Below are 24097 nucleotides of genomic sequence, written 5' to 3' on the forward strand. Positions count from 1 at the left end.
TTCCTCGTCTAGCAGGAGTGGTGGCGCTTAGCTATCACCTAAGCTCGTAAGCCTTTTCCAAAGCTCTATCGAGTTTGCTAGTTTAGATGAGAGCCGACAAGCACAAAAATGAACGTCAGGTTTGTGAACACATACTATGTCAGTCACCTACTTCTGTTAAATACGTTCAGAATATTGGGAATACCAGGATGAATGTTACAGCAGAACTTATCTAGAGGAGCAAATCTCAACGGAGAGAAAAGACAACTTCTTTAACGAGTACCGTTTTGAATGCTTTCAAAGATATAAACAGTTGCAAGGGTAAGCAGTCATTCTGCTTCTAAAACTGGGTGTGCAAGGTTTGGGGTGTGAAGAGGACATTGTTCGAATTCCACTTTGATGAAAAGTGTTTTGAGTAGGGCCACAGTATTCCAAGTAATGTAAGGACTTCAAAAGCGACATCTGAAGATGTGAAAGTTTGCCCTAAAAGTAGAGTGTGTAACTGGAGATGAGGCTAGAAAAGTAGATCTCCCTGCTCATTTGCAAAGAGTTTGAATTTTTCACACTATCATCTTCCCAGGTCTTAGGAAGGGATCCTGAGACCTTGTGAATGGGTGTAGGATTATCAATGCTCTTCCCCTAAGGGCATACCTAGAGCATTGTTCACAAATGTTTTCTGCAAGCAGGTGTTAATCTAGATATACACGCATAGCTTTCATCAATAAGATTCAGGTTGGCTCAAGCTTGTAAACCTCCCTGTTTACTTGGGTTGCTGATCTGAGGATTTGGGCTTGAAACACGACATGATCCAGTTATTAAACATGGATGAAGTGTAACATTTACTGTATTCCTAGGACATGAAAATATTAGGCACAAAGCAAGGCAAGATAGATGACCCTTATGTAGAACCTATTGTGACTTGAGCTTGGCTTCCCAGCAAGGGGAAGTGGTCTCTTGTGTGGAACGTTGGCACTGTAAGCTAGGGTTGCCTCATGATACAAATGCAGTTGACTTGGTAAAAGCCATTTGTGGCATCTCTATCTGGCCCAGGTGTCATATCCCCAATGTCTTCTTCCTGTGGCAAGATTCCTCCCTCTTGTAGGAATCATCCAAATCTGAATTAAAAAATCCAGAGCCCAGTTGACAAGCTCTTTTCTCAGGGTGGACCTTCAAGAGTCAGGTTCCTTGAATTCGTGGCTTAGGCACTCTCGATTGACTTTTCTGCCCCAAACTGGAGCTCGACCATTTGAGCCACACCTTCACTTCCAGCTTCTTGCTGGTTAATTGGAAATCAGAGTTTCATGGATCAGTCTACCCAGGCTGGCTTCCAACCAACAACCTCAGATGTCAGCCTCCATAGTAGCAAGGATTACAGGCCTAAACCACCTGCTCCCTCCAATCTACTTAAAGTAACTATTGTGGGAGAGCGCAATCAGCCCACTGGAAAAAAAAAAAAAAAAGTCTTGGGAACAAACTCAGAAGAAGCAATCACAACCACGGAGCACGATCCGCCAAGCACGCCGGAACGTCGGTGGTGGGGCGCAAAGCCGAGATGTACACGACCTCTCACCCGCCCCGTAGCGTTTTTAGGTGTGTGGGCGTGGCTTCATGGGATTGCCATGTGGTGATTGGCCAAGAGGCGGGGCCAGCGCGTGAAAGAAGCGGTGGGGCGTAGCCAGGCGGACCGTAGGCGGTTTCGATTGGATAGCGGCGCGTTGGGGCGTGGCGTCGAGCGGCGGGCCGCGGGTGGGGCTCGGCAGGCAGCGGGAGTAGCGCGGCTTTCGGCGTGCACCTGAGAGCCGACGCCCCTCGTCTTCCAGGCTGCGCCGCCGCAGGTCTCTACTGCCATGAACCGCTTCAAGGTGTCCAAATTCCGGCACACGGAGGCCCGGCCGCCACGCCGGGAGGTGAGCCTAGCCCGCGCGGGCCCTGTGCCTTCGCCCCCGGCCCCGCGCGGTCCGCCCCGCCCGGCAGTGGATACCCGGTGCCGCCGAGTCCCCCACAGCCTTCCCACCCTCCCCGGGGCGCCTCCTTCAGGCCCCGGCGCAGCGCCCTGGCTGGGCTGTCGCTGCCGAAGAGAGCAAAGTCCGGAGCTGTGGTGACGCGCTCTGGGCCGCTCGGTGGTCTCGCCCGTCCGTGTCGCCCCCGGACCCCGGAGACTGCGCCTCCCTCCCGGCCCGGGCCAGGCCTGAGGCCCGCGGGGCTGCCTGACTTTCCTGCTTCCGGTCGGCCTCGCTGAGGAGCCGGGGCTGGGGCGCGGCGGCGGCTGCCCCCCGCGTGCCTCGTCCTCCGTGCGGTGCCATCCAGGATCCACTCCGTCCTGGGCCCAGCGGTGGCAGACGTGCCCCCTGTTTTCCCTGGCGCCCCTCGCCCGGGCGGCCCTCCCCTCCCTCGGGTTTCCGCCAGCGCTTCCTCCTGTCGCTGCTGGCGCAAGCTCTTCTCCGACTCTCTCAGTGATGCTTCCAGCGGCGGCTGGGTGTGGCTTGGGGGAAGCCAGAGCTAGTGGAGCCCAGAGAAGCTGAGCCCCGTGCTGAGGGGTTCCATTCCCAGAAGCGCCGCCAGCCGGATGAAAGAATGCTTAGCCCTAGTCTGTCTCCACGGTGTTATCTGGAAGGCCTGGGAGTGTCCTCAGCTAATTGGGACTAGGAATTGACCTCTGGTGATCCCATTAGTGAGCCAGAGCAAGTCGTGGCATCTCTCTCTCTCTCTCTCTCTCTCTCTCTCTCTCTCGTCTCTCTCCTTGACCTTTTTTGCTCAAGGCTGGCGTTCTACCACTTGAGCCACAGCTCTACTTCCTGCTTTTGGGTTGGTAATTGCCGGTGTCTCAGCAGGATTCTTCATCCAACTGCTACCCTCAGATCTCAGCTCCCTCCCTGAATAACAAGGATTACAGGCATGAGCCACTGGCACTGGGCTTGACTTCCATTTCAATTTTTTTTTTCTTTTACCAGTATTTTCTCTGCCCTACTATGTGCATTACCCAGCTTCTGCGGCCACAGTGGTAAATGTGATAGCATTTTCCTTCCCCTGTGGCACTTAGATATCATGAAGGAGACAGCCAGCACACAGAGAGAACTGGTTTAAGGACATTGCAAATTTTCATCAGTGCATTGAAGAGCATATGAGAGGCTGGGTTGGAGACAGCAAGGTAGGGGTTAACCTTAGAAGGGTGGTGGAGAAGGCTTGGAGGAAGAGGCAGATTAGTTGAAGCCAGAAGGTTGAGAGTGAGAAAGAGCCTGGTGGAGGAGTGGAAAATGGAACAAGTTGGGTGGCGAGATTGGTGACCAATGAGAGCCCAGCAGTCCTGCAGGAGCCTGGGGACCACAGGAAGAAATTGGGTTTTATTCTAAGTGCAAATGGCACTTGTTCAGTATTTAGATTTACAACAAAACTGTTGCTCTGAGTGCAGTAAGTACTACATGAGGGACTTGGTGCTTGCTCCTAGATGGGCCTCCAGCCAGCCAGGTAGACTATAGGACCATGGAACCCGAAACTGCATGGCGAGGTAAAAAGAATTTATATCTGGGAGTCAGGAGAGCAAGTGATCTATTCTGCTTTTCAAAGATATGGTTTTGTCACTATACAATAAACACGATTCAGGAGGGAAAAATAATACAAGGTATTCGTGTTCTATCAGTGGCCAGTAGACACAAATGGGAAATTTAGATGGTGATGCTGTAATGGAGGGAGGGGACAGGGAAAGTGCTGTCAAAGTAGGAAATAATAAGGACTTTGTTCATCTTAGTTTTAGAGAAAGTGTTACCGTGGAGCCCCACATGTTGGGAATGTTAAACGTCTCTTTGTGGGAACAAGGCATTCACTTACCTAGGGAACTTAGTGGAAGTACATGTTCTAAGGATTCTGGGCCTTGGTTTTCCCCTTCTGAGTAAGGGTGTTTTTTCTCCCAGTGTTTGGAAAGGGATCTGAGGGGGTCCTCAGCAGAGGGCTGGGGAAGCTGAGCCCATCTTCTCTTTTAGTAACTCACTCTGACTTCCTCTGCCTCCCTCCCTCCATCTTAACAGAAACAAGTCTCCTACCCACACACTTCCTTCTGACAGCCTCCTCCCCCTTATTAAGGAACTGACTTGCTAAGCAAAATCACCCCCTTAGGTTATTTCAAGAACATTTTTTTTCTAAGGGACTGTGTGAGCCCGAACAGGGTTTGAGCCAGAGGAATGAATCTATTGTGGTGCAGCTTTAAGATAGAATTCACTGGGCTGGGAAGGTGGCTCAGTGGTAGAGTGCTTGCCTTGCATGCAGGAGGCCCTGGGTTCAATTCTTCAGCACCACATAAGCAGAAAAAGCCAGAAGTGGCTATGACTCAAGTGGTACAGCACTAGCCTTGAGCTGAGCAACAGTGCCTTGGCCCAGAGTTCAGGCTCCACAACCGACAAAAAAAAAAAAAAAAAAAGAATTCACTGGATTATGGTCACTGCTTTAGGCATGAGCAGAGAGACCCAGCCCTCACCTTGTATTTCTTGTTCTTTTCTAGGCCTGGATCAGTGACATTCGTGCAGGGACAACCCCCACATGTGGCAGCCATATCAAATCAAGCTGTAGCTTGATTGCCTTCAATTCTGACCGTCCAGGTAGGGGTGGTGATGGTCATGGGGGAATAGGTTCAGACATTATCATTATAGATAGGATGAGGAGGAAGAACAGGCTCAAACCAGCTGGAGAGCTGGAGCAGTGATGGTAGTGGGCTGGGAGAGTTCAGAGGGGAGCACCAAGTAGGGCTTCTATCAATACAAAATGGTTAATGTAATCAGATTGATTGCTTGATTGTGCACGCGTGCGCGCAAGCGCGTGAGCGCGCGCACACACACACACGTGTGAATATGAATACTGAGGCTTAGGGCCTGGGCTCTATCTTTTAACTTTTTCATTCAAGGCTAGCATTCTACAACTTAAATCACACCTCCACTTTTGGATTTACAGTAGTTAATTGGAGATAAGAGCCTAATGTAACTGTAACCCCTCTGTACATCACCTTTATAATATCAATAATTTTTTTTAATTTGAAAAAGAGGCTTGTGGCCTTTTCTGCCTGTACTGGCTTTGAACTAAAACTACCAAAAACGCCAGAAGTAGAGCAAGGACTCAAGTAGTAGGGCACTAGCTTTGAGCAAAAGAAGCTCAGAGACCGGGGGCGGGGGGGGGGGGGCAGGGGGGGGGGATATCAAGAAGCTGGGCAGGATGATGTATATCTGTAATCCCAGCCCGTGGTAGGCCAAAGCAGGGAGATCTTGATTTCTGGGCCAGTCTGAGCTACATAATGTGAGCCCATCTTGGGAAACCCATTGGCTGCTTACTATAATATAGACTTCAATCAATTGTTTGAGAAGCCAGGAGCTTCTGGTAAAGCAATATCCAAAAATTGACACATGGTATCAACCCAACCTCTCAGTCCCACTCTGCTGCCTTGGGGGGTTGGCTTCTTTCTCTGGTAAAGGTGGGAGAACTGTCAGTGGTCAGAAAGAAAATTTCTCCCTCCATCAGCCTCTCATCCCCCACACAGATATACATCTTATTTGGGGAAGAACCCGGCCCTGGGCTATTTGCTGTGTCTGTTCTACTGGTAGACTGAGACTAGGAGTCTACCTGTAGACTACCAGGCTGAGTTTTGGGTATGACCCTCTCTGGAGGCTCTGATCTAGGAGTTAACTGGTCCCCATTAGACCCAAAGTCAAAGCCTCTGAATTTGTTTCATAGGTGTGTTGGGTATTGTACCTCTGGATGGCCATGGAGAGGACAAGAGACACGTGGCCTACCTGGGCTGCCATTCAGGTGAGTAAATGCTTGATTCAGACTCCTCCAGCTTTTCTGGGGACAGGGAATCATACATACTTGGTGTTATCATCCACACTGAGTGTTCCTACAAGGTTCTCAGTCTCAATAGGTTCAACCTGATTTAGAATTTGGGCCTGGGCAGAAAGAAGGGAAGCCAATGCTCCAGGTCATCAATCAGGAGGAGGGGATGAGCAGCACCAACCGTGGGCTTGAGGCTGGCACTGGCTTCTGTCACTACTGAAGACTCATCTTGTATAGCTCTTAGCCCTGTGTCCTCTCCTGGAGTGCCACCAGGCACCCTCCTCAGCCAGGCTGTGCAGGACCCTTCAAGGAGGTGGCCGTATTGGCTGGCAAGGTTGGAGATGGGTCCTTACAAAGTGCTTTTGTCTGCTGTAGTTGCTTCTAGAAATGCCTGGCTTTTTCTCTGGAAGCCTGCCTGAATTGAGGAAAGTGTTTGTCATAGAATGGCAGCAGCACCTGGCAGATATCATCTCCCTTCTGTAGCTCGCACCCCAGCAGCTATGGGCCCAGGCTCTGGCTTGTGTACCTGGTCACTCTATGGGAGGCCATGGAGTAGAACTGTGGGTAGAGTCTTGATGGTGGTGGTTGAAAAAGATGACCAAGATTTCTCTAGAGTGTTCTATATGTTAAATTTTACAATCTCAGTTTCTGATCTAAACTTATAAAAAGAATTGTTGCCAAGTGCCTATGGCTCATGCCTGTCATCCTGCCTACTCAGGAAGCTGAGATCTGAGGATCCAGTTCAAAGCAAGCCTGGGCAGGAAAGTCCATGAGACTCTTATCTCCAATTAACCACCAAAAAGCCAAAAGTGAAGCTATGGCTCAAGCAGTAGAGAGCTATCCTTAGCAAAAAACCTAAGGGACATTGCCTAAGCTGTGAGGTTCAAGCTTGAGGAACAGCACACATATATATATTAAAAAAAAAAAAAAAAAGAATTAAGGGGGCTGGGAAGGTGGCTCAGTGGTAGAGTGCTTGCCTTGCATGCATGAGGCCCTGGGTTCGATTCCTCAGCACCACATAAACAGAAAAAGCCAGAAGTGGCACTGTGGCTCAAGTGGTAGAGCACTAGCCTTGAGCTGAAGAGCTCAGGGACAGTGCCCAAACCCAGAGTTCAGGGCCCACAACCGACAAAAAAAAAAAAAAAGAAAATCTCTACGATTTATCTGCTGGGGCTGGCTCCTAACCTTGATTGTCAGACCTTAGCCTCTTGAACAGCTAGAATTATAGGTTGTGAGTCACTAGCACCTGACTTGTAAATACTTCTATTGGAACAGAGTCCTTCCACTCACTGGTGTATAGCCTGTCCTGTTTCTCAAAAGGACAGAGTTGAAAAGGTTATTTATTTATTTTTCTTGTTTTTTTTTCCATTGTAAGGATGGAGCCCAGGGCCTCAGGCATGCTAAGTAAGCACATGGCTTACCATTGAGCTTTGCCCTCCACCGCTCCCCCCGCCCCCAGAGTTGAGTAGTTTTGACAGAGACTGGGTGTGAACTGAACTGGGTACTGCCTGACCCTTAGCAGGAAGAATTTACTAGCTTCTGCTCTGCAGATTGGCCTTTTCTGGACATTGTACCTGAATGGAACCATACAAGACATTCTTTCAAATCTGCCTTCTTTCACTCAGCATAATATTGTCTTCATCTCTGTTGTATCATGCAGTCGCTTGACAGTTTTCTCATTTAAAAACTTTTTTTTTTTTGGTTGGTCGTGGGACTTGAACTCGGTGCCTGGGTGCTGTCCCTGCACGCTTCAGCTCAAGGTGAGCACTCTGCCACTTGAGCCAGCCACAGTGCCACTTCCAGTTTTCTTATGGTTAATTGGAGATAAGAATCTCACAGACTTTCCTGCCCTAGCCGGCTTTGAACAGTGATCCTCAGATCTCAGCACAGGTGTGAGCCACCAGAGCCCAGCTAAAAACTTTTTGAAGTAGTTTTTAAGGTAATCCATTTTTTAGCTAAGAAAACTGAGGTTTGAGGAAATTAGAACTTTCCAGTATTCATACAGCTATGTGAGTAGAACCAGAATTGGAAGAAGCCAGGACTCCAATTTTTTTCTTGGGGGGCGGGGGGAGGCGGGGAGAGTTGTCCTCAGGCTTGAACTCTGGGCTGAGTGCTGTCCCTGAGCTTCTTTTGCACTGTGCCTCTGCTGTGTGCATATGTGTGTCTGTGTATGCTTGTGTATACTGGAACTTGAAGTTGGAGCTTCAGACTCTCACTCAGCCTTTTTGCTCATGGATGTTACTCTACCCCTTGAGCCAAAACTCTAGTTCCAGTTTTTTTGTTGGTTCATTGGAGATCAGAATTTCTCCAATTTGTCTTCCCAGGCTGGCTCTGAACCTTGATCCTCACGTCTCAGTCTCTTGAGTAGCTAGGATTATAAACATGAGTCACCAGTGCATAATTTGCCTTTTGATAGTTTCTACCCATAGAGGAGCCACCCCATGTTGGTGATACTTGAAAGGTGAGCACCCCATTGCCAGTATACTCTAAAGAGAAGCTGCACTGTGCAGTTTGTGCCGTTGGTGTGGCAACTCTTCAGACCCTCTCTCCCTCTCTGTAGGAGCTCTGCCAGGAAGCCCTTTTAGAGGTAGCTGAGCTCAGTTTCTGCAGAACTTTCCCTGGAGGCATAGGTGCCCATGGCAAGAAAAACTGGGACAAACGGGGCTAAGGCTACAGCCTATCTATTAGTACTCCCTTCCTTCAGCCTAGCAGCCAGCATTGCAGAGCCAGACACCTGGAGTAGTCTGGTGTGCAGGCCATTGAGTGGCTCGTGGTCCTCTCCTGCTTCTGGAAAAGGCAGTATAGAATCAAATTGCTAAGTACAATTTCTAAAACTGCATGGACCTGATCCATAGCCCACCTCTTCTAAGCTGTGTGCTTCTGAACAAGTTACTTCTCCTCTCTGAGTTTCAGTGTTCTTACCTTCCCATCGGGGTGATGCTACCTGATGTGCTATTGGTAGGGGTTGAGGAATCTATGCACAGAAGTACTTAGCACAGGTACATTCATGTCACTCAACCCCATTACTGCATCCCATTCCTTTCGGAAATGCCAGGCTACCAGTGCCATTGGCAGGCCCAGCTGGGATTTCAGGAAGGAGCCATTGCAGAAGTGCCTTGTTGATGTCTACTCCCCTTCCCCTGTCTCCTCTGGCCAAGAAGAAAGTAACCTGGGATGCAGGCAGAGAGGATAACAGACGATGGCTGGGCTGCTGCTCACTTGGGTGAGCTGAAGTCCTGCCCATACTCCTCCTCTCTCTGCCCACCCTCCATCTTGCATCTCCATCCTATTCCACTAACCCCATTTTCCCTCTCACTGTGGCTCACTCTATGCTCCACATCCTCCTCTCCCACCAAAGCACTGAAATCAGCTCCAGTTGCTCACATCAAAAGAAGGATTTTGGGCTGGGCGCCAGTGGCTCATGCTTGTATCCTAGCAACTCAGGAGGCTGAGATCTGAGGATCATAGTTCAAAGCCAGCCTGGGCAGGAAAGTCCGTAAGACTCTTATCTCCAATAAACCACTAGAAAACCGGAAATGGTGCTGTGGCTCAAGTGGTAGAGCACTCACCTTGAGCTGAAGAGCTGAGGGACAGCGCCCAGGCGTAGAGTTCAAGCCCCACGACAAACAAACAAAAAAAAAGGATTTTGGGGGGGAATTCCTGGGGGCCTTCCACAGTTGTAGGCCCAGCTGGGTACGTTACTTAGGAGGTATGTGCTGGCAGCTGTGGCTGAGCAAGCTCAAGGAGCTTCTGCCCACCTGATGCTGGGGTTCTTGGAGACACTTCCCAGTGTGTGTAGAGGATGTGAAGGTCATTTGTCCCCTACCATCTAGGGGACCTGGCCATGGAAACCTTCAACTGCTTCTGTCAGGGCATTAGATATCACCTCCAAAGTCCTGGTCTTTGTTCCCCCTGGAGAGGAACCATTGGGTTGGGACTAGAATATATATTCAGTGGATCTAACCATTCTTTTCCCACAGACCTAGTCACTGACTTGGACTTCTCTCCCTTTGATGACTTCCTTCTGGCCACTGGCTCGGCTGATAGGACGGTGAGTGGGGCCAGTTTGAGTAGCTGCCATGTCCTATCCACCCTAACCTGAAGCCTTCTGAGTCCCCAGGCTCCTGTCCCTTCTCCTGGGGGCCCGCAAGTATCTGCCAAGCTGTGGTTTGACTTTCCCTTATGTTTCTGATTGCCCAAGGGAGGCGGGCAGGGGTAATAAGGGAGGTTAGAGGGGACAGCAGAACCCCTGACCCCACTTACATGCCTTCCCCACCAGCCTCCAAATGTAACCTGGATCCCTGTGCTGGGGGCCCTCCCACTGTCCCAAGACACAGAGTATACAGCTACTTAGCCCAAATTGCTGAGGCGGTGGGGTGTACTGACAGGCGATCCTAGTGGCGATCTGCCTTGTTCCAACATAGGATCTTACGGGGTGGGGAAACCCTGGGTGAGGCCCCCAGCCCTGCCATAAACTGCATCTTGCCCATAGGTGAAGCTCTGGCGGCTGCCAGGCCCTGGCCAGGACTTGCCCTCAGTGCCTGGGGTGGTGTTGGGTCCTGAGGATCTACCAGTGGAAGTACTGCAATTCCACCCTGCTGTGGATGGTGTTCTGGTGAGCACAGCAGGCCGAGCTGTGAAGGTGTGGGATGCAACCAAGCAGCAGCCTCTAGCAGGTACTACATTGTGCAGCCCTTCTCCTTTTTGGGGGGTCGGTTGTGGGGCCTGAACTCTGGGCCTGGGCGCTGTCCCTCAGCTCTTTAGCTCAAGGCTAGTGCTCTACCACTTGAGCCACAGCACTACTTCTGGCTTTTCCTGCTTATGTGGTGCTGAGGAATAGAACCCAGGGCCTCCTCCATGCAAGGCAAACACTGTACCACTGGGCCACCTTCCCAGCCCTTCTTCTCCTTATTGGTGTTAGTAACTTGAATTAAAAAATAGGTGTCAGCTTAATCAAAATAAAAAAAAAAAAAAAAAAAAAGAACCTCGGGGAAGGTAGGGAGGGAGGAGATGGTAGAGGGGAAAACAATGGAGGGGGTAACAATGTTCAAGAGGAAGTGTACTCATTACCTCACTCATGTAACTGTAACCCTCTGTATAGTATCTTTACAATTAAAAAAAAAAAAAAATAGGGGTCAGGAACAGGGATGGGAGCTCAGTTGGTAGAGCACTTGTTTAGCATGCCCAGGTGGAATTGATCCTAAGGCAACCAAGGTCCAAACCAGGAAGCAGAGATCCTTGGAGCATCGAGTGGAAACACATGGCCTGATGAGAATAGAGGTGAAGGAAGAAACCCTTGGGTGTAGGCGTAGCAGATCTGGAACGAGTTTCTGGCCCTTCCCTGTCTCAGCTGAAAGGGACCCTTGCTGCTATCTTTGCTTTGGGCCAGACATCTCCACCCAATTCCTTGACTGTGGTTGTTTCTCTGCAGAGCTGGTGAGCCATGGAGACCTGGTGCAGAGTGCTGTCTGGAGCCGAGATGGAGCCCTTGTGGGCACGACTTGCAAGGTAAGGAGGCAGTAAGCACTTGTGGCGTTTGTGTGTGGACAGCTTATGCTGTTTAATCCTTGACTCCTTTGCAAGTTCAGCAGCATTTGTGGGGCCAAATAGCACCGAGGTTAGGAAGGCCATTTTTGAGCCCTGTCCTTTACCTGGAACCCTCTTAGAAGGAGCTTGAGGAAAGCCTCCTGCTAGTCCCTGGTCTGTGCCATTCAGCTCCCTTCCACTTTCAGCCAGCCTCATCCAATGTCTGTTTGGTTTGTCTGAACAGTCTTCCTCCCTATGAGGCTGGTGTTCAGCAGTGTCTGTACCCAAGCACTGGGCCAGCTTTGTGCTGGTAGAGCAGCCAACTCACATCAAGAGAGTACAGATAAGAGGGTGGTTTTACCGGGTGCCGGTGGCTCACACCTGTAATCCTAGCTACTCAGGAGGCTGCGATCTGAGGATCACCATTCAAAGCCAGCCCGGGCAAGAAAGTCCGTAGACTCTTATCTCCAACAAACCACTAGAAAACCAGTAGTGGTGCTGTGGCTCAAGCAGTAGATCGCTCACCTTGAGCTGAAGAGCTGAAGGATAGCGCCCAAGCCCAGAGTTCAAGCCCCATGACTGACCGGGGGGGGGGGGGGGGGGGGGGGGGCGGGGAGTGGTTTTGACCTGTGACCTGCCTCTGAAAGGGACATGCAGTCTAGAGCTGGTCAGATTCTGGGAAGGTTTCGTCTCTGCCAGGGGCTCCGGAGCAGAGTCCAAGAAGGAGTTGACTTGGGGGGCAGGGAGGGCAGGAAAATCACACTGACTGGAGGAAGCCGCTGGTATAGATGTCTTCCAGCCACTTAGATTCACACCTGGAGAGACAGGTGCTGAGGCCTCTCACATGAGGGGAATGAGCATTGCACCTGTTGCCATAATGGCAGCGGATGAGCAGTCAAGTACTAAATGCCAGAGCAACCAGTGATGACCTAAGTGAGCTCTCTTTTGCCGGCCATGTGGACAGAATATAGCCAAGATGGGCAGTGGGAGAGATTCAGGTGGCAGAGGGAGAAGTATAGGACCCGGGGGGGGGGGGGGGGGGGGTAGCGGGAGGGGGGATTATGCTATTTCCCTGGAAGGAAACATTTCTTTTTTTTTTTTTTTTGGTCCAGTCGTGGGGCCTGAACTCTGGGCCTGGGCACTGTCCCTCAGCTCTTCAGCTCAAGGCTAGCGCTCTACCACTTGAGCCACAGCGCCACTTCCAGCTTTTTTCTTTTTGCTTATGTGGTGCTGGGGAATCGAACCCAGGGCCTCAGGCATGCAAGGCAAGCACTCTACCACTGAGCCACCTTCCCAGCCCCAGAAGGAAACATTTCTAAGCTCAAAACCTCAAGCTGCAGGAATGAGGAATGGTGGGAGCAATGCTGTGGAGTGACCCCCTGCTCCTGTTTCCTGGACTCAAATATTCTCCCTGTGGGTATGCAGCAGCATTAGCAAGTCAGACCTGTCAAACACACTGAGACCAGCAGATGCCTGAGTCCTGCATCTACTGCTACCTTCCTTAGCTGAAAAATATCCTCGGTTCAGCTGCCAGCACACAGTATGGTGTTGGGGAGCTGGAAGTGTCCCCTGTGGTTACAGGTGGAGATGTGATGTTCATGGTTTGCCATCGGCATCTGAGCAGAGCCCCTTGGTCATTGGCCCGGCGGAGCTGGGCTATGCACTGGTTCATACACGGTGACTCCCTATGCTCAGGGCAGGCTGATTGGGGTTGGTGTGGGACAGATGCCTTCCCATCAGAGCCTGTCACCTGCCTCTCCCTCTTGGTTGGGAGACCTCCCTGTGGCTGGTTTCTACTCCCTTCCTGCTTCTGGTGGTGTGGAGCAACTCTGTTCCCAGGGCCACCCCAGCCTCTTCAGCTCCTTCCTTGCACTTTGCCTTAAGAAGGGACTTCCCCAGGGCCAGAGAGTAGAGGAAGATGTCCACTAGAGGGCGTGCCGGCCTTGTGGATGACTGGGACAGTTCTTAGTCCTAGGTCCTGTCTAGTGAGTCCAGGGAAGACAGGGTAGCTGCAGCTCAATTCCACTCCTTTACCTGACCCAGAACAACTTCAGTGTTCACTCTGAATCCTGGTTTGCGTCTATATTAAACTACTGCCCTCAATGGCTCAGCTACCTTCATGGAGCTTACTAGGTGCCAAAAACTGAGTTATGTTCCCAAATTTGCCAAGAGATGGAACCAAAGCATCTAACTGGTGGAAGAGTGGATAAACCAACAAAACATGGCATATACACACAATAGAATACAACACAGGCTTTAAAGGGAAGGACAGGGGCTGGGAAGGTGGCTCAGTGGTAGCCTGCTTGCCTTGCATGCATGAGGCCCTGAGTTGCATTCCTTCGTACCACATAAACAGAAAAAGCCAGAAGTGGCACTGTGACTTAAGTGGTAGAGCACCTGCCTTGAGCTGAAGAGCTGAGGGACAGCACCTAGGCCCAGAGTTCAGGCCCCACAACCTACCCCTCCACCCCATCAAAAAAAAAAAAAAAAGGAAGGACATCCTGATATAAGCTATAACACAGCTGGATTTGAAAACTTAGCGTTTCATTATGCTAAATGAATCAACTAATACATGATTCTCCTTTTTTCTTTTTTTTCTTTTCTTTCTTTTTTTTTTTTGTGTCAGTACAGGGCTTAAATCAAGGCTTCTCATTCTCACTTGGATTTCTTGCTTTTGTTATAGCTTAATTTTTATTTCTTTATTTCCTTATTTTTATTTTTGCCAATACCACCACTGCCTGGATTACTGTAGCTTGTTTTGTAAAATTAGATTGTATTAGTCCTCTGGTTTTGTGCTTCTTCAATTATGTGTTAAGTATTCTGTGTTATTTGTTCCTTTCTCCCCCAAAGGTCTTACTGTATATCCCAGGCTGGCCTAGAACTTCTGATCCTCCTACCTTGGCCTCCCAAATGCTGTGATTACAGCATCTAAGCTTTAGAGTCAGATTGTCAGTATTGACAAGTTAATTTTGATTAGGATCATATGGTAGCCATAGAACAAATTAGCAGAACTGTTATCTCAGCAACTTTAAGTCTTTATGTCCGAAATTGGAATATTTGCCTATTTATTTAGATCTTCGATTTGTGTGTGTGTGTGCATGCATGCACGCGTGCGTGCGTGCGTGCGTGCGTGCGTGCGTGCATGCGTGCGTGCGTGCCAGTACTGGGGCTTGAACTCAGGGCCTGAGCACTCTCCCTAAGCTCTTTTTCTTAAGTCTGGCACTCTAGCACTTGAACTATAGCTCTACTTCTGGCTTTTTGTGTTTAATTGGAAAAAGAGTTTCTTGCACTTCTCCAGCCTTGGCTGGCTTCAAACTGCAGTACTCAGATCTCAGCCTCCTGAGTAGCTAGGATTACAGGTGTGAGCCACTGATAGCAGGCTTTCTTTGATTTCTTTTTATCAGAATTCTGTAGTTTCTCTCATATTTGTTGATACATATTTTGTGTGATTTATGACTAAGAATTTCTGGTGCTGATATAAACAGTAATGTTTTTTTTTGTTGGTGGTTTTCTTTTTTGTTTTGTTTTATTTTTGCCAGTTCTGGGGCTTGAACTCAGGGCCTAAGCACTGTCCCTGAGCTTCTTTTTTGCTCAAAGCTAGTACTCTACCACTTGAGCCACAGCACCACTTCTAGCTTTTTCTGTTTAGGTGGTACTGAGGAATGCAGCCCAGGGCCTCGTGCATGCAGCACTCTACCACTAAGTCACATTCCCAGACCCTGTTGGCTTTTTGTTGTTGTTGTTGTTTGGGTTTTTGTGTGTGTATGTGCCCATCCTGGAGCTTGAACTCAGGGCCTGAACTTTTCTCTTCAAGATTGGTGCTCTACCACTTGAGCCACATCTCCACTACTTTTTTGGTAGTCTATTAGGGATATGAGTCTCATGGATTTCCCGTGCCCAGGCTGGTTTTGAATTGCAGTCCTCAGAACTCAACCTCCTAAGCTGCCTAGAATTATAGGTGTGAGCCACCAGCACCTGGCAACAGTAATGTTTTTAATTCAGAGTCCAATTGTTATGTTCAAAAACATGAAAATAGAATCTGTGATGCTCATGCTAAGATATAAAAAGAAATAACTAGTCAGCCACACTCCCCACCTTCGTACCCAGCATTTACACCTTGGCCTGTGCTGGTTAGTAGCTTTCTCCTTGCTCAGCAAACTCCCAAAATGTACAGGAACATGGTCACATAAATAGAGATTTTTGTTTATTTTGACCACAGTAGATTCACACCATGCCGTGTTATTCTGAAACTTCCTTTTTGTATGTAACAATTTATTGCCACCAATTATGGCCAAGCCTATAAATAGTGGACACAGACTGGGCCCTGCCCTGTCTGTGCCCAGGTTGTCTTCTTTTTTCCCTAGACGCTGCTCCCCCAGGTGTAATGCTTCTGCCCCAGTTCTTTTTTTTTTTTTTTGCTCTATACTAGGGCTTCAACTCAGATCCTCACGTTCTTCCTTTTTTTTTTTTTTTTTGCTCAAGGCTGGAGCTCTACCACTTGAGCCATATCCCCACTTCTGGCTTTTTGCTGGGTAACTGGAGATAAAAGTCTCTCAGATTTCTCTACCGAAGCTGGTTTTGAAACGTCCTCAGATCTCAGCCTCATGAGTAGCTAGGATTACAGCTGTAAGCAACTGGTATCTGGCTCTGCCCGGTTCTTTTTGCACATATATTGTGTATACAGCATATACATTATTCCATAACTATAAAGACTTACAGGGCTGGGAATGTAGTTTGGTGGTAGAGTGCTTGCCTAGTATGCATGAATTCCTGGATTCGATTCCTTAGTGCCACATACACAGAAAAAGCCAGAAGTGTCACTGTGGCTCAAGTGGTAGAGTGCTAGCCTTAAGCAAAAGAAGTTCAGGGACAGTGCCCAGGCCCAGAGTTCAAGCCCCAGGACTGGTAAAAAGAAAAAAAAAAAGACCTATATATAGGTATAGACATTTTGTTTTGTTTTGTTTCTTTTGGGCTCGGTCATGGGGCCTCAACTCTGGGCCTGGGCGCTGTCCCTCAGCTCTTCAGCTCAAGGCTAGCGCTCTACCACTTGAGCCACAGCACCACTTCCGGCTTTTTTCTTTTTGCTTATGTGGTGCTGAGGAATCGAACCCAGGGCCTCATGCATGCAAGGCAAGCACTCTACCACTGAGCTACCTTCCCAGCTCAGGTATAAACATTTTATTTCAATACAGTTTCTCACCCCACTATCCCCATATCTGTTTCCATCCTGGCCCGGGGGTAATATGGTCAGTCACTGTTACTGCTAGGAGGATGGTTGAGAAGCGAGGCTTTCTAGTTAAAAGTTCTGGAAGTGCAGAAATGACATTACATGAGCCAGGCTGGGCCAAGCTCAGGGCTGGACAGACAGGATGTAGCCAGTAGCCTCTATTTCTCTGTGTATTGGGGCGGGGGCGGGGAGGGGGAGCAATATGGGTTTGTTTGTTCAATTGTTTGTTTTGGGTTTTTTGTTTGTTTTTTGGTGCTGGTCTTGGGCTTGAACTCAGTCCTGGGCACTGACCTTGAACTTCTTTTGCTCAAAGCTAGCCACTTGAGCTACAGTTCCATTTCTAGCTAATTTGATAGTTTAGTGGAGATAACAGTCTCATAGACTTTCCTCCCTGGGCTGGCTTCAAACCATGAGCTTCAGATCTTAAGCCTCCTGAGTAGCTAGGATTATAGGCCTGAGCCACCAGCACCTACCAAGGAGGAGTTATGTTGATAGTATTGCTTCATAAGGCTGTTGGAAAGATGAGGAGCAGGCGTGTGTGATGTGTTTAGCGCATTATGTGTGCACAAGGAGGTAGACTTTTGTCTCTCAGTGCAGTCTTCTGGGTAACTACATAGGAAGGAGACATGCCTTGGTGTAAGGAGGAAGTTGGTTGAGGAAGGGTCCCTGGTATGTGGTGACCCCTTGCATACCGGGGTATGGGACAAGCAGAACCTGGGGTCAGGGAGACAGGCTGGTTCCTAGGGACCCTCTGGCTCTAAACATCTACACTGTTTCCTTCTGTGCCTTTTCAGGACAAGCAGCTGCGGATCTTTGACCCCAGAACAAGTGACAAGGCCTCTCAGGTAAGTTGTGTAGGAGGTAGGGTCGGTGGAAGGCAGTGTGCAAAGTGAGGACCCTGTGGTTCCAGCACAGGCAGGGAGGGGCAGACTCGGGCTCCCGGCATGGCCTCAGGGAGGCGGGCTGCTGCTTTTGGTGCTGTGCCTGTTGGAAGATTTGTCTGGGGGCGTGAGTTCTGGATCCTGGGAGGGCATAGCTTTGATCACAGGGTGCGGTGCAGCCAAGCAGCCCACGGGCTTGTTGATAGAGGCATCCTCTGGCTTCAAAAAACGTAATATGAGATTCCAGCTTCCTCCCCTCCTCTGAGACCCCACTCTCCCTGCCTGGCATAATCAGCAGAGACCAGCTACAGAGAAGCAGAGACTCCGGCTCTGTCCTCCGTGCCCCTAAGGTCTTACAGTGCATCCTGGGGTGGGCAGGCCTGCCAGCTGCACCGGAACCAGGGGCTGTGGGTGGTTGAGCCTGTGTACCAGGTGCACAGAGTGCTTGCAGCCATAGGTTCGAGCAAGAAAGCTCAGACCTAGGATCCTGCAGCAGGCGCAGAGCCACTGGGGAGTCAGTCTTTCTTCCAACAGAGGCCATGTAGGCAGCAGCTAATAAGCCAGACACATGGCCCTGCCCTGTGATTGCTGGGAGGGTTTATGGCTTCACTGAGCAACTGGCCTTGGAGCTGAGGTCTGAATTTCAACAGGAGACACACATAGATGGCCCCAGCTTGTTGCCAAAGAGGCACAGGGGAAACAGGGCATGTGAAGGTCCTATTCTTGTGCTGTGGGACACCAATAGAGAGTTTTAATCAGTAAAAGTGATGAGTGGATTTATATTTCTCAAAAGAACTTTCTAGAAACTGATGTTTCTTTCCCCAGGGAGGTGAAGTGTAGGATTCTGTTGCCAACTCTTAAGGAGGAGCTCCCCAACAGAGATGCAGGCCCATCCCTCTTCCCATTTCCAGGACTGATTCACTATCAGGGGTCAAGAGTAAAGTTATCTAAGAGCCAGGCTCTAGTAGCTCATGCCTGTAATCCTGGCTATTCAGCAAGCTGAGATCTAAGAAGTTTGAAGCCAGCTTGTGCATCAGTATCTGAGAGACTTATCTCCAATTAGCAGCAAAAAGCCAGGAATGGAGGTGTGATTCAAGTGGCAGAGTACCAGACTTGAGTGGAAAAGCCAGGTTTGAGCTTGAAACTCTCAGCTCAAGTTACACACACACACACACACACACACACACACACACACACACACACACACACACACACACACACACACACACACACACACACACACACACACACACACACACACACACACACACACACACACGTAAACTGATCTAGCCCAAATATAGCAGTCTAGGGGTGGGGCTGCCCCTCATTTTGCCCTCAGAATTCTCCACGTGGATGGAACAGCACACCTTACACCTTACTGGTGTGCTGGCCAAGACAATGTGGTCAATTGCACTCATTCCAGTTGAACTGAGAATATCTGGCAGGTAAATTGAGCCAGGCAGGCGGTTTAACATTTCACTTGGTAGCTTTCTTTGACCTTTAAGTCACTGCCCTCCCTGCTTAAGTGTCTGGGCATTTCGTGGGCACCTGCATTCATGCTCACTGGGCCTCAGATGGGGCCAGCTCCCTGAGTATATTCCTCCTCCCCCCTCCTTGGTGGGGTCCTCCCAGCCTTCCTCCTCCTTCATCCTGTTCTCACAGGGGTGGGCGGCTATTGAGGATGAGGTGGAGCAGGAATGGCTGCCGGCCAGGGGGCTCCCCATTCTTGAAGAGTGCAGGCGCAGCTCGGGTCTGGGTCTGGAGGAGCCCCTGGAGGGGGGCTTGGGCAGGAGACCTGGGAAGAGCGTGGGCGGCTCCCCCAGCTGCTGGGACGGTGCCAGTGCTTGGCCCTGCCGCTGAACTGTGCTGAGCTGAGCAGCGGGGGCTGCAGTGGCCTGGAATGCTGCCCTCCGCCAGCCCTGCCCCCCACTTCCGCCCAGGGCATCTGGCCCACACCTGGCTTCTATTAGGAAAACCGCTGCTGGCGGCCAGGGTAGTGTGAGCTGAGGGGCCGGCTTGGGGAGAGGCCTCAAGAGTGCCCTCTCTGAGGTCCCGCTTCTTACCTAGTGGCTAGGGAGGAAGGCGGTGCCATCTTCTCTGGGTCTCTTCTCACCTGAGCCTCCCTGTCCCCAGAGCCTGGAAGCTACACATGGAGGGGGGACCCTTTCCTCCCCCTATCATCTGAGCCCTGCCTTTGGCCACCAGAGCCTGAAGGAAGGGACCTTAGGTGTCACCTCCTATTCACACTCTATTTTTATTTATTTTTGAGATGGAGTCTTGCCGTGTTGCCCAGGCAAACCTTAAGATCCTAGGCTCAAGCCATCTCCTGTGTCAGCCTCCTCAGTCGCCGGGATACTGACAAGCACCATCCTGCTCTGCTTCTGATTTTGTTTTTCAATGACATTTATAGCTATTAGTTTTGTCCCCACACTTAGAATGTATGTCCCTAATCAACCTTCTAGGAAGTCGGCTCTTGGTTCTTTCTGTAGTCCAGGCTAGGACACTGAAGCCCACAAGCTAGAATTGCAGGGCTGGGCTGTGTGTGTCCCCCTAGGCCCACTCTGCTGCCCCTTCACCTAGAAAGAGCTCAAAGTGGAGGTGGGTGAGGCCCTGAGCCATGGCTATCCCAGGCAGCGGAGTGATAATGGGAGCAGGGCTGGGAGGCCTCAGTCAGGGACAGGAGGGACCTGGGACCAACCCTTTCATCTCTCTCTTGGGTAGAGGAGCCAGTGCTGTGAACTCCATCCTCTCCACCCTGTGGCAGGGCCTGGCCCGGGCCGAGCAACTCAGTATTGAGCTGGATGAGATGGGATGGATAGTGAGAAGTCTTTCTCCTAAAGAAGTTCCCCTCACCCTAGAAGGAGCCCAGTGCTGCCCCAAGAGCAGCCACACCCCACACAGGAAGTGTTACCATGGCAATGGAGAAGGGATTTGGCTGTGTAGCAGCTGGAATGCGGAGTATGTACCTCTCCCCCCCCCCCATCCCCCCCAAGCAGGGCTGGTGTTCAGCAGCCTTGCCACAACCCTTCTCTTCTCTTCCCTAGACCAGGTGTGGTCAGGGGACTGAGGGGCAGCAAAGCCCTCTTGGGATTTCAAGAGCAGGACGTTCTGTCATCTGTGGAGACAAAGGCCATTCCCAGCAGGACTGGCTTGCACCCACCCTGCCTCTGGGTAGAATCACCCAGCGTGGCTCCAATATCTTCCCTTGTACCTCTTGTAGTAGAGGAGCCAGCAGTCAGCAGAATGCCTTCCCAGAGCACAGAAGTTTGAGAACTGGGAGACTTGAAAGAAGGGATCATCCTCCCTAGGGATCACCGAGGCCAGTGAAGAGCCTTCAGTTTGGAAACTGAGCACAGCTCCCGTGATGCGGGGCCAGAGTGAGGGAGGGCGAAGGTAGGAGCTCTAGAGTAGGCCTTCCTGAGGCTCTGGGCAGAGAGCTGGTTGTGCTCACAGTTGGAGTGTCTTCCCTGGTACTCTCCCAGGCTCCAGGGGCTCGCCAGACCCCACTCCACCCAGACACCAGGTGCTCCCCACAGTGTGAAGCAGCCTGGGGCTGTTCACGGGAAACCTGAGGGCACCTGGGTTAATAATGGTGGTCCTGGGCTCTCCTGACTTCTGCCACTTGCTCTCTGCGACTGCAGATCTCCTGCCCCATGAGCCCTAGGCTGCCTTGTGCTGGTGGGGCTGATAATAGGCCCAGCCCACCAGGACTGGAAGTTCACGTAGCCTAGAGCTGTGGCAGGAAAAGACACTTCTGTCTGCTCCACCATATGACAATGTAAGCCAAGGTGTGTTCCCCCCCAGGCTGTGACTCTGGAGGAAAACAGCTGCCCCACATCTTGCAGGCTGGGCCTGCTGTCTCCCTTACTATATTGCCCCGCAATATAGTCTTATAATGACAGAGTCTGGAATGACAGCCCCTGGGAAGGTGGCTCAGTGGTAGAGTGCTTGCCTTGCATGCCTGAGGCCCTGGGTTCGATTCCTCAGCACCACATAAGAAAAAAGCCAGAAGTGGCACTGTGGCTCAAGCGCTAGAGCGCTAGCCTTGAGCTGAAGAGCTGAGGGACAGCTCCCAGGCCCAGAGTTCAGGCCCCACGACCGGACCCCCACACACACACACAAAAAAAAAAGTTTTTAAAAAGCACCTTAGCAAATGTAGTTGCACATGCCTGTAATCCCAGTAATTGGGTAGAAGGATGGCAAGTGTGACATCGGCTAGTGAGTCCCTGTCTCAGTAACAACAGAGCCATACACAATTGATATGCATCAGGCATGTTGCTAAACACTTAAGCGTTAACACCTATTCTGTGTGGCAGTCATCCAGAAGAGGTCCTGTGGCGGTGTTTTTACAGATAAGGAAACTGAGGCACAGAACTGCTGTATAACTTGTCTTGGGATGTGGTAATGGGGGCAGGGCTGGCTTTTCCCCCATGCAGTCTGACTTTGCTCCTCTGTGGCACTTCAAGTAACCATAACTACAGCGCTGTGGCTAGTTAGTTCAGTGGGTCTCCTCATGTACATATTGCATGGACTTGGGGCTATAGTGCCCAGCATTGTGTGAGCTGAATACCCACAGTGAAAACAAATGAATGAGCTTGTTCTTCATAATCTGAGAATCATCCAGCCCCTCTGTCAACTCCTGCCCTGTGGAAGCCTCACATGTTTACTGAATGGAATGAATGAATGAATGAAGTGCAGACCGGTTGGACGGCATCTGGCTTGCCACTTACACAGAGTATTTGTACCCTGAGCCCTTGTGGTCCTTCCGACCCTCTCTGGAGTGTGAAGGGTAGGGCTGGCCAATGCCCTGACCCTTGTCCTGACCGGACAGCCCATTATGTGGGGAGAGAGGGGAGTGGGGCCCTGGTTCTCAGGCGCTAGTCCTGATTTCCCGGGCCACTGTGGCGGAATGAGAAGGGAGCAATGAGAAAAGCCCCTTGAAGGACACAGTGGAGCGTTTCCAGCGGTCTCCCACGCTAAGGGCCGCCTCTGTGTGCTGGGGAGGGGGCCCTGGGCCAGCTTCTGGAGGCTGCTTCCCTCCCTCATTGATTCCCAAGGAGATCGTGGGAAGTTCGGAGGAGGCTGGCCATGGTTGGGGTAAGCTATTTTTGGTAACAGGGTCCTTGTCTCAGGCTCCAGGGGCCAGGGTGACTGGAAGGGAGCTGTTAGCATTTCCTCTGGCTCCCTCCACTTCCCCCCTGCCAGGGCCTAGAGGGACAGGGCCACCGCCTGGGATGTGAACTTCCCTTTCCTTTTTGGGGGCCTTAAGTCTTCCCACTGGCAGCTCCAGCACCACAGAGAGCCATGAGGGGTACGGTGTTGCCCTCCCAAGACATTCCCCAGAGGTTGGCCCAGGCCTTCCCTCCTGCCTACTGGCAGCAGCCCTCCTAATCCCAGGATTTGCACGGTGCTTTGCCTGGCAGAGGACCCGCCCTTCCACATGGACTCCTTGCCATGGCTCCAGGGACTGAGTGGCCACATCTTGAGTCTTGCGTACAAATGAGAAAAATGAGTTCCAGGACGGTGTGGGTCACAGGGTCACACAGCTCTTGGGTGTGAGGGCCGAGGGCCAGAGTTGGAGACCCCCAGCCAAGTGCTTCCTGTGGGCACCTGCCAAAGTGCCAAGCCAGGCCTTGCTGCCAGCCCTCTCAGGGGCCAGACTGAGCCTGGGCCTCATCGCCTCTAGCTGTAGCACTGCCCACAGGAATGGGAAGCAGGGTTCTTCCTGTTTATACCCATAGCCTCCAGGGAAAAGACTGGCCTGCTCCCTCCCACTCTGTTGGGTGCACAGGTGGGTGGGTGACAGCAGAACTTCCCAGCTCCAGGCCACTCCAAAGGATCCTTGTCCCCGGCAGGGTTCCTGTTGGCTTACCTCTATCTCTTGTCTCCTGCAGAGCACTCAGGCCCATGAGAACAGCAGGGAGAGCCAGCTGGTATGGACAGGTTCCAAGGAGTACCTCGTGTCCACTGGATTCAACCAGGTAGTAACTCCTCCAGCATGTGCAGGGCATGGCCAGACAGGCATGTGTCTGACCCTTCAGGCCCATGCATAAGGGGTGAAGCCATTGGCCATTGGGGCGGTGCCTGATGGTCAGTTTCAGGCCTATCCATATACGGCTTGGCTGTGCAGCTGGGTCTTAGAGTCTCAGGAGACTGATGGTGGTGGAAAACTGGCAGATTCCATTTGTAATAGCTAAGCCTGACCCTGTGTTGGCCCCTTAGGGACCAGAGTCCATGGAGGGATCCGCCTCTTGTCCCTTGTCACCTAAGGGTTCTTAAAGGGGCAGGACATGAAAACCCAAACTATCCCTCCTTGGCATGACTCCCCCTCACTGCCCTGGGGCAGGAGTCTACTGCCAGACTGTGCCCTCAGGCCCTGAGTCCTGGGTGTCCTGGCATGGGGCTGAGGTCAGGCTTCTCAAAGCTTCTTTATGATCTCCCCCACAGATGCGTGAGCGGGAAGTGAAGTTCTGGGACACCCGGGTCTTCTCCAGTGCCCTGTCTTCCCTCACCCTGGACACTTCACCCAGGTAAGAACTGTGGCATGGTGGGAGACTGGGGGCTACTGGACCAGATGATGCTCTGAGTCCAGGCCTAGTGTACAAGTGCCTCTGGTGAGGACCCCAATCTAGCCTGTCTGTGAAGCGGGGTCTCGCTGCAATGTGTGGCA

At 51.0% G+C, this 24097-nt stretch overlaps 1 protein-coding gene across 1 annotated transcript in view; it reads left to right on the plus strand.

Annotated features, from left to right (window-relative positions):
* The first annotated feature begins 1531 nt into the window (after positions 1-1531).
* Coro7 (coronin 7) overlaps positions 1532-24097 on the plus strand; it is a 51505-nt gene continuing 28939 nt past the window's right edge. The window contains exons 1-9 of the mRNA XM_042698090.1: positions 1532-1886; positions 4472-4568; positions 5692-5766; positions 9771-9841; positions 10283-10466; positions 11222-11298; positions 17338-17388; positions 23322-23408; positions 23875-23957. Of these exons, the coding sequence (XP_042554024.1) occupies positions 1827-1886; positions 4472-4568; positions 5692-5766; positions 9771-9841; positions 10283-10466; positions 11222-11298; positions 17338-17388; positions 23322-23408; positions 23875-23957 (785 nt within the window). The 5' untranslated portion in view covers positions 1532-1826. The remainder of the gene's footprint in view (positions 1887-4471; positions 4569-5691; positions 5767-9770; positions 9842-10282; positions 10467-11221; positions 11299-17337; positions 17389-23321; positions 23409-23874; positions 23958-24097) is intronic.

Source organism: Dipodomys spectabilis, unplaced genomic scaffold (assembly GCF_019054845.1).
Source record: "Dipodomys spectabilis isolate Male_0828 unplaced genomic scaffold, ASM1905484v1 ptg000231l, whole genome shotgun sequence".
In the NCBI taxonomy this organism is placed as follows: Eukaryota; Metazoa; Chordata; class Mammalia; order Rodentia; family Heteromyidae; genus Dipodomys; species Dipodomys spectabilis.